Consider the following 15,329-nt stretch of genomic DNA (forward strand, 5'->3'; position numbering starts at 1 on the left):
CACTGGTTGGCATGACTTGGATCACAATATTGACAAAGCAGATGGCATGCTCTGATTGGGAGCCTCCTCCCCCCTCACCAAGGAGAACCATCTTTTGGGGCTTAGGGGGGAAATAATTATTCAAAAGCAAAAAATGATTTTCTGAGAAACAAATAGATGTCCATTACAAGCACCGATCTTCCCTCTTTTTCAGTATATTTCAGACTGTACCACAAGGTTCTAGTTCCTGTCAGATCTGTGTTCCCTGTGCTGAGCAGTGAATTTCCCCTTTGCCTAAACTAGTTAGAATCAGGTACTTGCAGACAAGGGTCCTGATTAATACCTTACTTATTACTGACCAGCCTCTTAACTGCAGCCTAAAGCAACGTAATACTTTATATTTACAAAGAGAAGTCTTACACTTTTGATGGTCCACCCCTAAAGATGGAACAGCTTTCCAGGCCCTAAAGGATAATTTCACAAATTAAAAAAAAAGGATAAAAAAATAAAAGAAAACCTTGGCCCAAAACAAGGTATTTTCCTGGGGCTAGTTGTTTTTATTGATCATACCCATAAAGTTTCGCCCACATGTAGCAAGAAAACCCCCTCTGGAGAAGACTCAAACTCTAGTCTATCCCAAGTATTATAACCTGTGGAATACAGATGTCAGATGTTATCAAAATTTAGATAATTTTAGCTAGAGCAAGCCCATCTGCGGAGTCATCTCAAATTATACTTTCATGTAATGAGGACCTGAATTTGGAGTGTTTGTCTGGCTTCAGATCAACAAAATGACATCTCTGCTTAGTTGGTAATTTCACTTCTAGGAATCTTCCTAAGGAAACAATCAGAAAGCTGGGCTGAACCTGGATGGAAAGATGTTCATCAATGCATTATTTATGAGTGAAAAAAATCTAAATCTTCAACAAGAGAATGGTAAAATAAACTGCACAGAATGGAATTCTAAGAAGCCATCATATTTTTTTAAAAAATTAAATATACTTAATGAGATGGAAAAATATACTACAAATGTTAATTGTAATAAAGCTAACAGTCCAGGTGCTATGCTGAGCACTTTTTATACATTACCTCATTTAATTCTCACAACAACTAACCATATTAAGGATATTCTTATTATTTACTCATTACAGACAAAACAAAATGGTAACTTAACCAGGTTAAGTAAATGACATGACCACACAGATGGGGAATCGAATTCCAAAGCTGTAGTAGCTAAGGAGACAATATACTACGCTGAAGGATAGGAATTATAAATATAGGATACCAATTTGTTGTTATTACACACACACCCCACACACACACGCACAGTAATTTTTTTAATATTTTGAAAGGTACAGCAAAAAAGCACAGACCAGTCAGAACGGACACTACAACCAATCAGAATGGAAGCCAGATGTAAAGAACCAAAACGACCATCTAGTTTCAGTTAGCCTTTGCTGTATAACAAAGCACTCCGATATTTAGTGACTTAAAAAAAAAACATTTTATTGGCTCATGACTCTTCAGGTTAATAACATGGCCTGGGATCAGCTAGGCTGTTCTTCTGTTGGTCTCACCTAGGGTCACTGGTAGGACCACAATCACCTGAGAGCTCAAGTGTGATTAGATGACCTAAGATGGCCTCACTTATGTATCTTGCAGTTGGTGCTGGCTACCAGCTGGACCCCTGTCTTCATGAGGTCTTTCCTCCTCAAGGAGGCTAGCTAGCTCAAGCTTCCTCATATGGCAGTAGCAGTGTCCCAGGAGAGCATGAGCAGAAGTTTTAGGACCTTTTGAGGTCTTGTTTACAAGTTGTATATCACTACTTCTACTGCATTCTATTGGTCAAGGCAAGTCACAAAGCCAGTCCAGATCCAAGGAGTGGGGAAACAGACTCTACCTCTTGACGGGAGGAGCTGAAATGAATTTGCGGCCATTTTAAATCTACTACACTGTATATACCAACTGAGTATCAGTCCTGCGTGTACATGTACATAGACAAAAAGACTGGAAGAAAACCAACCTACGAACAGGATTTTTATTAACTTTTTGTAACTCTGCCATTCTCCAATTTTCTTAATCAGTGTGTACTACTTCTATAAACAGAAGAAAACCATGACACTTTCCATAATAGTTCAATAGGGCAGGTTGGACAGCTTCATTCACTCTGGCATGGAAATCAACATAATTCCTTCATTCCTAGCTCTATCACTTCCTAGTTTTGGCAACTGTGTAACCCTCTGAGCCTCCAGTTTTCTCAGTTGTAAAGATGGATGCAGCTAACATTACCCATTTCACAACACACTGTAAAGATCAAATGAGACAATGAATGTAAAACACCCACAACACGCCTTGGTGGTTTCCCTTCCTCCTACTCTACCCATACTAAGACCTCCTTAGTTTTATAGGAATTCTCTTTCTCACAAAACTTAAATTCTGCTGTAGTAAACTACACACACACACACAACTCTAAAAGTAAACTGCATGCCCTGAGGGCTGGTTTCAAAACTGAATCTTCCTTTATAACTCCCAAGTACCTAGCGCAAGACACAGTAAGTCTTGTTGATTTGTTGACTCATTAACCAAATCAAAATTTTCCAGGTAATCCCTCTTTATGCAGTTTTAAACATAAACTGACTGGGTGGCTCAGTCAGTTAGGTGGCTGACTTCAGCTCAGATCATGATCCCACGGTTTGTGGGTTCAAACCCCACAATAAAGATAAATAAACGTTAAAAATAAATAAATAAATATAAATTCCAGTATCAAGAGTAATGTTAGTCACCCATTGTATCTATTCCTGACAATGGAAAAGCCTAACTTGGTTCACCGCCAAAAGAAAATTCAAATTTCTTAGGGTTCTAAGCTTCTACATTTGCACAAACACAATCACAATGAGGTTTTTTTTTTTTTTTCTGTAGCCATCTGCTTTTCAGGATAGGCTCTTCTTGGGGGTGCCTGACTCACTCAGTTGGTGGAGCTGGCAACTCTTGATCCCGGGGTTGTGAGGTCAATTCCCATGTTGGGTGGAGAGACTACTTAAAAAATAAAATCTTTAAAAAAAAAAAAAAGAACGGGCTCCTCTTGCCATAATGGCAAAGTGAAGCATAAAAGCATGAAATTTCAACTGGAAAAAAATAGAATACATAGAAAATGAAACAAATTTTAATGAAACTAGCATTATTCTGAAAAACTAAGCAACCCAAACTGAAAAGAGCCGTACTATTGCTTCAACAGGACAGCTATCATTAGTGCTTAGTCATGGAGGTCTAATTTACCGTTATCAGTAAACACATACTTACGCAATTAGCTCTCCTCGATCCTCCCACGAGTAAGACCGGGGAGTAGGGAAGGGCCTATGGATGATCATCCATGTGTCATGGTGTCAGGAAACACATCACCTGAAGTAGCTCGGGCAGATGAGAATCAATGCTATTTTTAAAGATCTTTGAGAAAGACATTTGGTAAATTCCCAGGTGACTCACTATGCATAACATTCCCAGAGGGTGGGAAAGGTAACAAAGAACCTACTTTTGCTTTCCTTTTTACATACAGGGTATTGCTAGCAAAGGCAGAGAATCACTTGTTGGATGTTTGAGGGGTCATTTGGTGATAGTCCAACCTTTCATTCTACAGACGGAGAGCGCTGTGGGACCCTTCTCTGCTTTCTCTTTGACTCATCCTGGAACCCAAGTAGGGCAGCCAAAGCAAGCCCTCAGAGGCTCTGTCTGGGAAGGTGGAATGTCAAAGAAAAACTACCTGCAAAAGGCTGAATACTTGTTCCGGTGGGTACAGTCAAGAAACAGCTATACTCTCATTCAACCGTTCTCAAACATTCTGCTCTCGGGACATTTAAAAATTACTGAAGAATCCAAAAAGCTTACCTTTGAAAATTCTATTAAACACAAGAATACACAAGCACACATTCCTCCAGTCGCGAGAGCAACGTCATCACACATTCTGTAAATTTGTAATTATTTCAAAATAAAAAGTTAAAGCAAAGGGGAAAAAGAAGCACAGAGGATGCAGCAAGTAAGGATTACAACAACTTTCAACAGCAATAGAAGCCAGAAGATAGTCTGATATCACCATGCTGCAAGAAAATAACTTTCAACCTCAAATTCTATAAGCAGTGAAATAAACCCTTCAAGAATTTTAAGATGAATTAAAGACATATGTAGACAAGCAAAACAGAAAAATTTTCAAAAGCAGATCTTGACTAAAGGAAATTGTAAAGAGTGTACCTCATGCAGGGGAAGTGGGTGTCCACAAGGAAGGTCAGAGATTTAAGAAAGAATAAGGAAAAAAAATAAGAAAGAAAACAGTGTGTTAATTCTGAAAATTACAAATATAGAGGGGAAAAATTACTGAAGAACCCAAATAGTTTACCTTAGGAAATTCTAGGAAATCTAAGAATATACAAGCATGGGGCACCTGGGTGGCTCAGTCTGACTCTTGATTTCAGCTCAGGTGACAGTCTCCTGGTTTCGTGAGTTCGAGCCTCGCATCTGGCTCTGCGCCGACAGTGCTGAGCCCGCTTGGGATTCTCAGCCTCCCTCTCTCTCTCTCTCTCAAAAAATAAATAAATAAACATAAAAAATAGAATATACAAGCACACATTCCATTAGTCATCAGAGCAGTGACTTCATCACACACACATCACGTCGCCTCTGGAAATTTTCAACAAGAATGAAACAGACCAATGACGTCTTACTATTATTATGAAACCAATTTTGACACACTCTCTGACGGGATCTTGGAACCCACAGGTTCCCCAGGACCACACTTTGAGAACTGCTGCTCTAATCCTCAAGTTGCCCAAGGCTGGGTCTCCTGAGTTTCCTTTCCTGACCAGTGAAGGAAGAAACTGGAAAGTCACTAGCTAGGGACCACAAGAAGATCTCCTCTTTTCCTTTTGCGAAGGTGCGTGGGGGACACGCAAGTTCCCATTTCGGGCTTCCGGGAAGGTTTCGAGAGGCGTCGGTAGAGGGCGCCCCTAGAGAACCCCGTGGCTTGCCTCGCTGCCCGCGCCCGCGCCCGCGCCCGCGCCCGCGCCCGCGCCCGCGCCCGCGCCCGCGCCCGCGCCCGCGCCCGCGCCCGCGCCCGCGCCCGCGCCCGCGCCCGCGCCCGCGCCCGCGCCCGCGCCCGCCGGATTCACACGGAGGCCCGGAAGAGAGGGCGGTGTCCGGAAGGGAGGGCGGTGTCCGGAAGAGGGGGGCGGTCGGAGCCTCATTGGACGAGGGGCCTCCGCCTCACGGCCGGAGGCGGGGCTTCTCCGCGCTAAAAAGCGGAGCCCAGCGGACTCTCGAGTGTGCAGCGCTAGTCGCAGTCGGGGAAGCTTTTCCGTCGCTTGCAAAGGTTCGCCGGGTCATGGTGCCAGCCTGACTGAGAAAAGGACGCTCCCGGGAGACGAATGAGGAACCACCTCCTCCTGCTGTTCAAGTACAGGGGCCTGGTCCGCAAAGGGAAGAAAAGCAAAAGACGAAAATGGCTAAATTCGTGATCCGCCCGGCCACCGCTGCCGACTGCAGTGACATCCTGCGGCTAATCAAGGTAGCGGGAGGCCCGGGCCCCTCCTGGGGCGAGGGGCGGGAGGTGGGGAGCGGCTCAGGCAGGTCCCCCTTTGTCCGCCAGCCACTTCCAGCCTTGGCCCGGCTGCTCCGGGCAGGATTCTGGGAGTGAATCTCCACCCCGCCCCGCCCACCCTGTTCCCTCTGAGCTGGTTAGGCCGGGGCCTCACTTAAAGTTTTCTTCTTCTCTTCTCCCTTTCTCCTATGTGCATCGCCCCAGGAACTGGCCAAATACGAATATATGGAAGAGCAAGTAATGTTAACTGAAAAAGGTAACGCAACTGTGGCAGGGCGGGGGAAGGGCGTCCGGTGCTTGTCATCTTCACCAAGGCCATCACTGTCTGTCCCTGCTGCCCCTTCTTGCAGATCTACTAGAGGATGGTTTCGGAGAGCACCCTTTCTACCACTGCCTGGTTGCAGAAGTGCCCAAGGAGCACCGGTCTCCGGAAGGTAACCACCCTTCCCTTCCAGAAGCCAAACACCGAGTGTTGTATAAAAACATAGTGTCTGTTGTGTAGAACCACTGACAACACAGGCCAAAGATACTTACTGAGCAATTGGCCAGAAATAATAGCGAGTGTCCAAACTACTGAGAAAAAAAAGTAGATGTGCTGCACATAATAGGGCAGGTTGAAAGAGCTGTTTAAGTAAGTATCAGTGCTGTGGAGACCCTGAAGAGTTTGAGCTGTTACTAAGTAAGTATCAGAGTGCTGTGGAGACCCGGAAGAGTTAGGTATAATGTCGTTTGTTGTAATTCAGTTTCATAAATGGTTCTTGTTTGACCCTAACGTAACCTTTTTTTGTAATTGTGTTAAATCACATTTTTTTCTTTAATTTGTCCCAATCTTCAGGTTACAGTCTCTAGCTTCGCCATGTACATGGCCCTTCCGTGTACATGGATGGGCGGGGAGGTAACTAAAAGATCCTTTACACAATAAAGTAGATGATCATGATAAATGAGGTAAGGTCCTATTATCACACACTTAAAACACGGTAGATCAGAAACTCCAGTGTACTCGCTTCCTGTGTTTGCTCAGGACTATAAAACGGCTAGAAAGTTTAATTTGAAACCTTTGCCTCCATTTGAAATTACAGACACCCTATAAGAGGGAGTCAGATTGTTTTGTTTTGTTTTGTTTTGTTTTGCTGGTCCCTGTTGACTGGTCAGAAGACAGAGCTAAAAAGGGAAGTTGTTTGGGTGGGTGCTTCGTTTTTTTCTGAAGTCTCTTCCCCAAGCTAGAAGAAACGAACGGAAAACATACGGGATGAGGTACTTTTCAGAGGTATGTGGATGTTACGTAATACCTGTTTCTGGGTACCTCTGCTTCTTCTGGCTTAAAACTGGGGAGAGCAAATTGAAGATGTGCGAATTGGAAGGCAAGTTCTGAAATTAAACGTTACGCTTTTGGCCTGATGTCCTGACCTTAAGGAAGCAGAGTTTCTAAACTACAAATATTTATTATTCTGAACTGCCGTGTAAACCTGACTTATTCCCAAGTCAACATACCAATATATCGATAGGATGTGAATAATGTGTGTGTTTAGTTTTAAGACTATAGCAGTGTTGCTCTGGCAAGTAATGAAAGCATTCTCACTTCCTGAGTGTGAGATCCAGCAGATTGCAGAGTGGCCAGTCCACGATTTTAGCCTCGCTTCAGCTAGCTCTAATGTGTGCTTTTTGCAAATACATGTTCTCAGAACAGTGAGATCATCCAACAGTGGCCTGGACTGCACTAGCATAAAAATCAGGAAACAGTCCAGTTCAGTGGCTACTTATTTCTATAATACATGCATGTATATTTTTAAAAACCTATGATAGGCTTCTGATTTTGCAGCTACAGCTTTTATGAGTTGCTTTTTGTCCACATCTCATGTGATCCTCTTATTACAGGACACAGTGTTGTTGGTTTCGCCATGTACTACTTTACCTATGACCCGTGGATTGGCAAACTGTTGTATCTTGAGGACTTCTTCGTAATGAGTGACTATAGAGGTATGGCTCGGTTAAGAGGGGGGCACTCTAAAGAGAAATCAGGGCTTCACGTCCTAAAGATGACTTTGTAAACGGTACTTCTCTTTCTTTTAGGCTTTGGCATAGGATCAGAAATTCTGAAGAACCTAAGCCAGGTATGTGTTGGTTTTGGTTTCTGAGTCCGTAAGGGTTACTGAATTCTTTTAAGGACTGATTCCGATTCGGGTCTTGGCAAGCAGGTGAAATGTCACTTGAGTTTGTTTTGCTGTCTCTTGTAACAGGTTGCCATGAAATGTCGCTGCAGCAGCATGCACTTCTTGGTAGCCGAATGGAATGAACCATCTATCAACTTCTACAAAAGAAGAGGTGCTTCTGATCTGTCCAGCGAAGAGGGATGGAGACTCTTCAAGATCGACAAGGAGTATTTGCTAAAGATGGCAGCAGAGGAGTGAGGAGTGCTGGTGCAGAAAAATGACAGCTTCCATTCTATTTTAGATTAAATTCTCAACTGATCTTGCTTTCTGTCCTGTTTGTAGTCGAATAATAGAATGAACACCCATTCCAAAGCTTTATTACCAGTGGCGTTGTTGCATGTTTGAAATGCGGTCTGTTTAAGATGGCAGTCTTGTATGTGGTTTGGAGTCAGATTTCTCCTTGAACATCTTTTGATAAACAGCAAGGTGGTGTGATCTTAATGTATATGAAAAAAACTTCATTCTTGTGAGTCATTTAAATGTGTACAATGTACACACTGGTACTTAGAGTTTCTGTTTTGATTCTTTTATAATAAACTACCCTTTGATTTAATCGGTATAAGCATTTTTACGAATCTTTCTCTTGACGTTTTTCTTGCTGTTGAATGCAAAATAAAAATGGCCAAGAAACCTAACTTTACAGTTGTTTAAAAACAGTTTTTAACCCAATTTAAAATGGTCACAAGCTGTTCTCAGAGTCTGGAAGGAAGCCAGTTGAATTTCATGGTTTTATAGGCAGCAGCATGTAAAATGACTTTACACTGGTAACACTACACTTGACCTGACAGATTTTTCAAGAGCTGAGAAACCAGGTTAGAAAGCGAGCCCACAACAAGCAAGCCCTTTTGTTACCCAAATGAAAGGTGGAGATGGGACTGGGAGCGTAGGGGGACACGTGCACATTGCCCGCAGCAACCTCCTCCCACACAAAATGCTACTCTGAGGGGAAAAGGGATCACTTTGCTAATCAGGAGGGAACCAACAATTTTACAGGGACTGCAAACAAAAAGGCTGGAGGTGGATGCAGGTACCAACCAGGGAAATTATCTGGAGGGCCAGTCTATGATACTGTGGGAACAAAGGGCTTTTTTGTGGACAATTTGCTTAAAACCACAGGTGGTGGTTGGAGGGGGGGAGTGGTAAACAAAAGCTTTCTCCAGGAATGAAAATGAAACTACTAAGAACCATGAGGAAGAGACAGTCTTAGATAAATAGTACCCCCTTTTATTACTCATTACATGGAACTAAACTAAACCCAGCAAGTCCCCTAATAATGGAGATGGTAGTTGATAAGAACCACTGTGCTGATTTCCAAGATGAACGTTTTCCAAGTCCTCCGATAACCTGAAAAACAATGCTCTGTATCTTCTTTCTGGGTGCTCCAGGAAAGAAATCCCGGGCTCCTCAGTCAAAGGGGGGTTTTGCCCTGCACCCCGTTTTAAGTCTGTTCTGGCTTCTAAATTAAGAGGCAGCCATATAAACAATGGGATCCTGCACTATACCGAACACAGGAGAGCTCCGGGATTTACTGGTGGCGCAGACAGCTTGCTATGAAAGCAAGTTTACAGAGTCCACTCTCAGCCAGGGTCCTGCTAGGATGCTAACTGGCAGAGAGAAGCTCGCAAGCATAAAAAGGGTTAACTAAACACAAAGAGCCTTGTGGGAAAAGAAGACATTTTGAAAAGTGTTTTGGAAAGTGGGCCTCTTTGAGGAAAACAACTACATGCTGACCGTGGTTAAATATGTGAATAAATTAGATTAACCAAGCGAGTTACAATATAACTCTTTGTTTTCTCATTCTTCTTAGAGTTTAGCCCTAAAAATACAGCGCTGTCACCCGAAAGCTTTGATGAAGGTTGTGTCCACTCTAAAGAAATCCCTTAAGTTTAAAATTTAGAAGCTGAGGGGCACCTGGGTGGCTCAGTTGGTTGAGTGTCATGATCTCCACGGCTCCTGGACTCAAGCACCCTACCAGGCTCTGCACGGACAGCACAGAGCCTGCTTGGGATTCTCTCTCTGTCTCCCTCTGTCCCTCTCCCCCCCACTCACGCTCCCTCTCTCTCTCGCTAAAATAAAACTAAAGAAAAATTAAAAGCTGAAACACCACAGCATCAGCCCACTGAATGTTTAACTCGATTACAAAGGCACCTCTTTAAAAACTAAACTTTAAAACCAATCTGTAAAATTTGAAATCACCAGGCAGGTAAGAAAACATGTTCTGGGAAATTTTATTAAAGGAAATAATAAACAATGATAAACCTGGAAAATGGGGAGAAAGACAGCTTTCTGTAAAGATAACTTTAACATTACTATTTTACTAAAACACTCTGCCTGACATAATCCCTTGAGGAGAATAGTATTTCGGACTAAGGACTTGCCAATTACTATATTACATAGGATATTTCAGGGTTTTTCTGTGTGGTTGGTTTTTTTTTTTAAAACAACTGCTAAGGGGGCGCCTGGGTGGCTCAGTCGGTTGAGCGAACAACTCATGATCTCGCGGTCCGTGAGTTCGAGCCCCGCGTCAGGATCTGTGCTGACAGCTCAGAGCCTGGAGCCTGTTTCAGATTCTGTGCCTGCCTCCCTCTCTCTGACCCTCCCCCGTTCATGCTCTGTCTCTCTCTGTCTCAAAAATAAATAAACGTTAAAAAAAAATTAAAAAAAAACCTGCTATGCGCTAAGTGTATTACATTCCTTAAAAACGTATAAAATCAAAATTTCTGATACGATTAAAAGCGGAAGTAGCTGGGTTTGTCCGTCTATAGGCTTATGACATCCTGCTACTGACCCAAGTAGAGTAGAGCCATGGTCCGTCATTATCCAAACCACAGCCCAAGATCATCAGCTGCCTAGCTTCCAGGGAATAGCCTTTCTAGGGAAAGGAAGTAGTCCTTTCCACAAAAAGGCAGAAGCAACAATTCAGAAGAGGCCGAATGACTCATTAATGCCTTATGCCCAGTCTACCCCATCCTGTGAGTCTCCTTTCCACTGGGTCTCCTGCGAGGCCTAGAATGGATGACACCACTGTTCTTGGAGGCAAGCGAACGCTCAGCAGCCACCAATGGGGCTGGCCCAGCTCTGAGAAAGCAGCCACCGTCTCCCGCTGGGAGCAGCGGCTTTCTCCCTGACTACGGCAGCCTTGGCCTCCCATTCAGAGTCTGCAGGTGGCCGTGTCTGCTCCTAGAGTTGTTTGCTCCACTGGCTGCATCTTCGTTTTCTTGTTTTATCATCTCTTCCTGGGCATTGTCACCTCTGGGTGACCCTGTGCATTATTCTCATCCCTTTTCCGTGTACTGCCCATCTAGGCTTCACGCCAATCAGCTGTTACCCAGCTCACACTGACAGTCCCACACCCTTACTGAACATCCCATCCGTCCTCACTGCGTTTGTTGCCCCACCTAACGCCACCAAATGCCCTTCCTCATAATGTTCGCCCAGCACCCCATTCTCCCATCCCCTCTTTCTTGTGGCTTGCACCTGCCCAAGAAATGTTTTAGTAGTTTCCAGAGGGTTATCAACATCATAATTAACGAGGAGGTTTTTGGGGTGATTGTGGAGTTCGTGGGGTCCGGAGCCAACGGCCAAGAAAGAATTCTTGAAGACGTCTTTGATGCAAAAAGGTGATTTTATTAAAGCACGGGGACAGGACCCGTGGGCAGAAAGAGACACTGGTTATATACTACGGAGTTGGGGGTGGTAAAGTCCAGGGGAAGTTTCCAGTGAGATTTTCACATGCTAAAGACTCACGGGATACTGGAGGCCTAGCTATTGTCAAGCTAAGGTTGTTTTTCCCTCTAGCAAAGCATTAGCATTAAGACAGGAGGGAGTTCCTGGAGAAACGTTTTACCCTGCCAGCCTCAAGCATTTGTCAATGGGCTGCAGGTTATAAGGAAATTTAGTTCTATCTGCCATTTCCTTCTGCCTTTGTTTCCCCGCAGCACTTTGGAAGGGTGATGGAGACTCAGGTCCCACAGGACTATGATCTCCATCAGTTAACCATTTGTTTTTCCCCTTTCCTTTGTTCTTGGGCAGCCAGGAGTGCCCCAGAATATCACACTTATCCCACCTGGGGGTGGGGGTGTTTGTGGCCTGTCAGCCTGCCTTCTGCTCCCTCATCAGTTAATAAGAGCTAACCTTTAGTTAAGTACTCACCAGGAACCAGGCATTACATGTAGCACTCTGTGTACATCTAATCCTCACAAACACATTGCAGAGGGAAGTACCATTAATAGTTTCTTCTACTAATGAGAAACCAAACCTCTGAGAGGCTAAGTTGCCTAAGGCCACCCAAGTAGGCCTGGAGATCAAACTCCGGAGACCAAATTTCTCAAACCCCTGGGGGTTCACCGCCATACTCTCAAACCAGCTCATACTCTAAGAATGATTGAATTTGGTGTTTCTTTTGGACTATAAAGATTAATCAGTATAAGCATTTTCTAGAGCATCAAAATCAGTAGTTCTCAGTATTGGCTGCACCTTAGAATGGCCTAGAAAGCTTTTAAGAAATACTAATGCCCCACCCTGAAAAACTCCTAATTTAATTGTATTTGCATGTGCATTTCAAAGGGAAGCCCGGGCTGAGAGCCACTGGTCTAGATAATCAATCACCTTGTAACTGAATCCTAGTTGCGGTGTGAGTGCAGCCATTTCGGTTTGTGTTCATGTTGCTCACTTTTCACACCATGTCATTAACAAAGACCAAGTCCCAGCACACAGCATAAAGGAGAGCCTTCTAGAGAGTTATTAGAGAGACATCACCACACAATTGTGTCACCCAAGTGCATACAGTGCTGAAACCAAAAACATCCACCCCAGCCATCAGTACTGTGTCCCTTTGCAAGCAACAACTCGATTTGAGCAAAACATCTTCCCTCATATTAATTCAGTGTCATTCATTTGAATTTTATTTGTTTGGTCATTTTGTTTAGATTTTATTTGTAAATGTATATTGGTTTTACAGTTGTATAGGGGCTGTGAATATGAAGTATTCACATCTAGTTATATGTCTATAGTAAGTAAGATAAGTAATTTCAGTCACCACTGGGGGTTTGTGAGAATGCTTTCCTCTAAAAGGGGTCTGTATGAAGCTTGAGAAACACTGCCATAACCTTAATACAAAACTGCCTGCCTCTGTGCAGCTAAAAAACAAGAGAGCCAAAGGTGTCAGAAATAAAACTTTACCAACTGGGCCCCAACTGGAGCAGATTCAGGTTTGAGTTTTTGGCAAGAAAATTTCATAGATGACTTTTTTCTCCCATCAAGACACATATAATGTCTAGCCGTTGCTTTCTGTCATGCTGGCAGCCATGAATATCAACACCTGCTAGGTCCACTGATTCGTTAGTTGTTGGTGATATTCTATTTCTTCAGTTATTAGCTAAAATATTTCTATAAGAAGAACGCTCTCCCATCTTGCAGTTCATTGCCATGGAATACAGTTCACCCAACAGAGGCGGGATAAATATTGGATTCTTCCCATTTATTTACTACTTTTCAAAACAATGAATTGGCTTCCCCATCATCTTCCACTTAGGCTCTCCTCCACCCCCGCCAAGTATCATTATTAACTCACGGGCTTTAAACATTTCCTGTGTCTTAATTCATTGTTCTTATTTTTTCATATTGAAGCTCACATTGCCCTGATTGTCCAGGGAGAGCTTCTTCAAGTTGGCTTCGTGCTCCTTTGGACATGACCTCAGAAGGTTTTGTTAGTGTCCTCGCTTTTGAGATGTCCCAGGTGCATCTTGTACATTTTCTGCGCCAGATGTGACATCAACAGCTAGGAAATTCTGAGCGTCAGGGGTTCCTAGAGAAGCGACATTTATTGGGAGCAAGTGTGTTCTCTGCTGTTTCGGTAGTGACAGGGGCACAGCAGGGGGAGCCTTTTAAAGAGGGGCTGAGGATGGAGGCATTCACTTCCGGCTTAGCTCAGAGAGACTTTTGCCAGCTGTGGACAGGGCTGTCTTCTTCCACCCCGTTGCTTACGCTGCTTTCTTTCATCCAGTCAATCGATAACAACAACAAAAGTGATTTCAGAGGCAGTTTGGGTCTGGTGCAGAGAACACTCCTTTGGAGTCAAAGGCAACTGAATCAGATCCTGGCTTTTCTTCATATCAGTTGCTATTCATAAATGAGATTAAGAATATGGACTGCAGGATGTATATTATTAATATATCCTATGTGATCGACTTATCGTAACCTATGTGGAGCGTTTACTATGGGCCAGATGCCGTGATTCTGTGACTTCATTAATCTTCATGACATCAGTGTAGCATATTTGAAGGGTGGCAGGATACGCCACCCCAAAATATGCCACTTTGGCATAAGGATTACTTTGAGCTAAAGGCGCTTGAAAAACAGCAGATGCCAAGAAGGGCGGTCTTATCTCTCCTCTTCTTTCTGACAACAGGAGATGAAACTCCCATGTGCAAAGATGCCCACCCGTACCAGGAGAAAAGAAACATGCTTCCTTAGGGAGTCAAAGCCAGGATTCTGTACAAACAGAGTTCGTCAAAATAATCCTTCTCTTCCTTTGGCCTCCCCGGATATTTTAGTTACTCTTCCACAATTGGAACTCTCTTCGTTCAATCTAGTGTAAAAGCACTTGGGTTTTACCATTTCTTTGGATCTTCATTTCCTTACAAGGGCTCCCATGTCACATAAAATTTAGATTAAATAAATGTATATGCTTTTCTCCTGTTAATCTGTTTTACGTTAATGAAATTCTCAAGCCCAGCCAAAGACCCCGTGAGGATCAAGTTTTGACTCCCCTACATATTCCAGACCTGTGCTAGTAACCCCGCTGGGGGTGGGGGTGGGGGCCTTGATTTGTAGAAGTGGCTGATTAACATGGTGTAAATACTTCCACCGAGACTGATTTGAAGCTACCAATGGTTTTAACTGGCTTGCAAAATTCCTGAATATTTAACAAGAGGCTCTCCCAAGCGAGTTCGAGCCTGCTTCGGCACACCACTGAATCAGGCCCACTTTAAAGATGAGGAAACGGAGGCTGACAGAGGTTGAGCAAGTTGGATTCACTCTGGGCGTGCAGGTCTGGGCTGTCAACCAGGTTTGTGGCTCCACACTCCGCACGCATGTGCCTTCTCTACCACACGCTTGCCCCTTCTCTGAGCACTTGACCACACTCTTTGGCCTCAGATTTACTTATTTCTTTATGCTTTTGACATAACAGTGTGAACAGAAACGTTTACCTCCTTGACTGTTAACATTCCGGGAGAAGGGACCATATCCCAGAATCTTTATATCCTCGGGGCCTTATTGCATGCATGGCACACGGTGGGCACTTAATAAAACCATTTATTTCATTAAATAAATGAAATAAACCAGCCCCAGACTTACTTTTCAAAAAATTTTAAGTTATTTTTGAGAAAGAAAGGGCGCGCACAAGCTGTGGAGGGGCAGAGAGAGAGTGAGAGAGAGAGAGAGAGAGAGAAAGAGAGAGAGAGAGAATCCCAAGCAGGCTCCGCCATGTCAGCACAGAGCCTTATTTGGGGCTCAGTCTCACAAACAAGGAGATAATGACCCGAGTGGAAATC

General features: G+C 43.7%; 2 protein-coding genes across 2 annotated transcripts in view; one reads left to right on the forward strand and one right to left on the reverse strand.

The window, feature by feature from the left end:
* ACOT9 (acyl-CoA thioesterase 9) overlaps nt 1-4,442 on the reverse strand; it is a 53,356-nt gene extending 48,914 nt beyond the window's left edge. The window contains exon 1 of the mRNA XM_047076005.1: nt 3,280-4,442. The gene's annotated coding sequence lies outside the window, so the exon portion shown is untranslated. The remainder of the gene's footprint in view (nt 1-3,279) is intronic.
* Nucleotides 4,443-5,285: 843 nt separating this feature from the next.
* Nucleotides 5,286-8,332, forward strand: SAT1 (spermidine/spermine N1-acetyltransferase 1). Its single transcript, XM_047076010.1, has 6 exons — nt 5,286-5,530; nt 5,768-5,819; nt 5,914-5,997; nt 7,439-7,540; nt 7,634-7,674; nt 7,801-8,332. The coding sequence occupies exons 1-6, from the start codon at nt 5,465-5,467 to the stop codon at nt 7,969-7,971; spliced, it is 516 nt and encodes a 171-aa protein (XP_046931966.1). The 5' UTR covers nt 5,286-5,464; the 3' UTR covers nt 7,972-8,332.
* Nucleotides 8,333-15,329: the final 6,997 nt, after the last annotated feature.

The sequence above is a fragment of the Lynx rufus genome, unplaced genomic scaffold (genome assembly GCF_022079265.1).
Source record: "Lynx rufus isolate CCGP_SWC_20201006 ecotype Redwood Valley unplaced genomic scaffold, mLynRuf1.p SCAF_14, whole genome shotgun sequence".
NCBI lineage: Eukaryota > Metazoa > Chordata > Mammalia > Carnivora > Felidae > Lynx > Lynx rufus.

Coding starts and splice junctions, on each gene's coding strand:
- SAT1 (XM_047076010.1), top strand. CDS start 5,465: ATGGCTAAATTCGTGATCCGCCCGGCCACCGCTGCCGACTGCAGTGAC. Junction 5,531..5,767: donor ACATCCTGCGGCTAATCAAG/GTAGCGGGAGGC, acceptor GCATCGCCCCAG/GAACTGGCCAAATACGAATA. Junction 5,998..7,438: donor GGAGCACCGGTCTCCGGAAG/GTAACCACCCTT, acceptor CTCTTATTACAG/GACACAGTGTTGTTGGTTTC.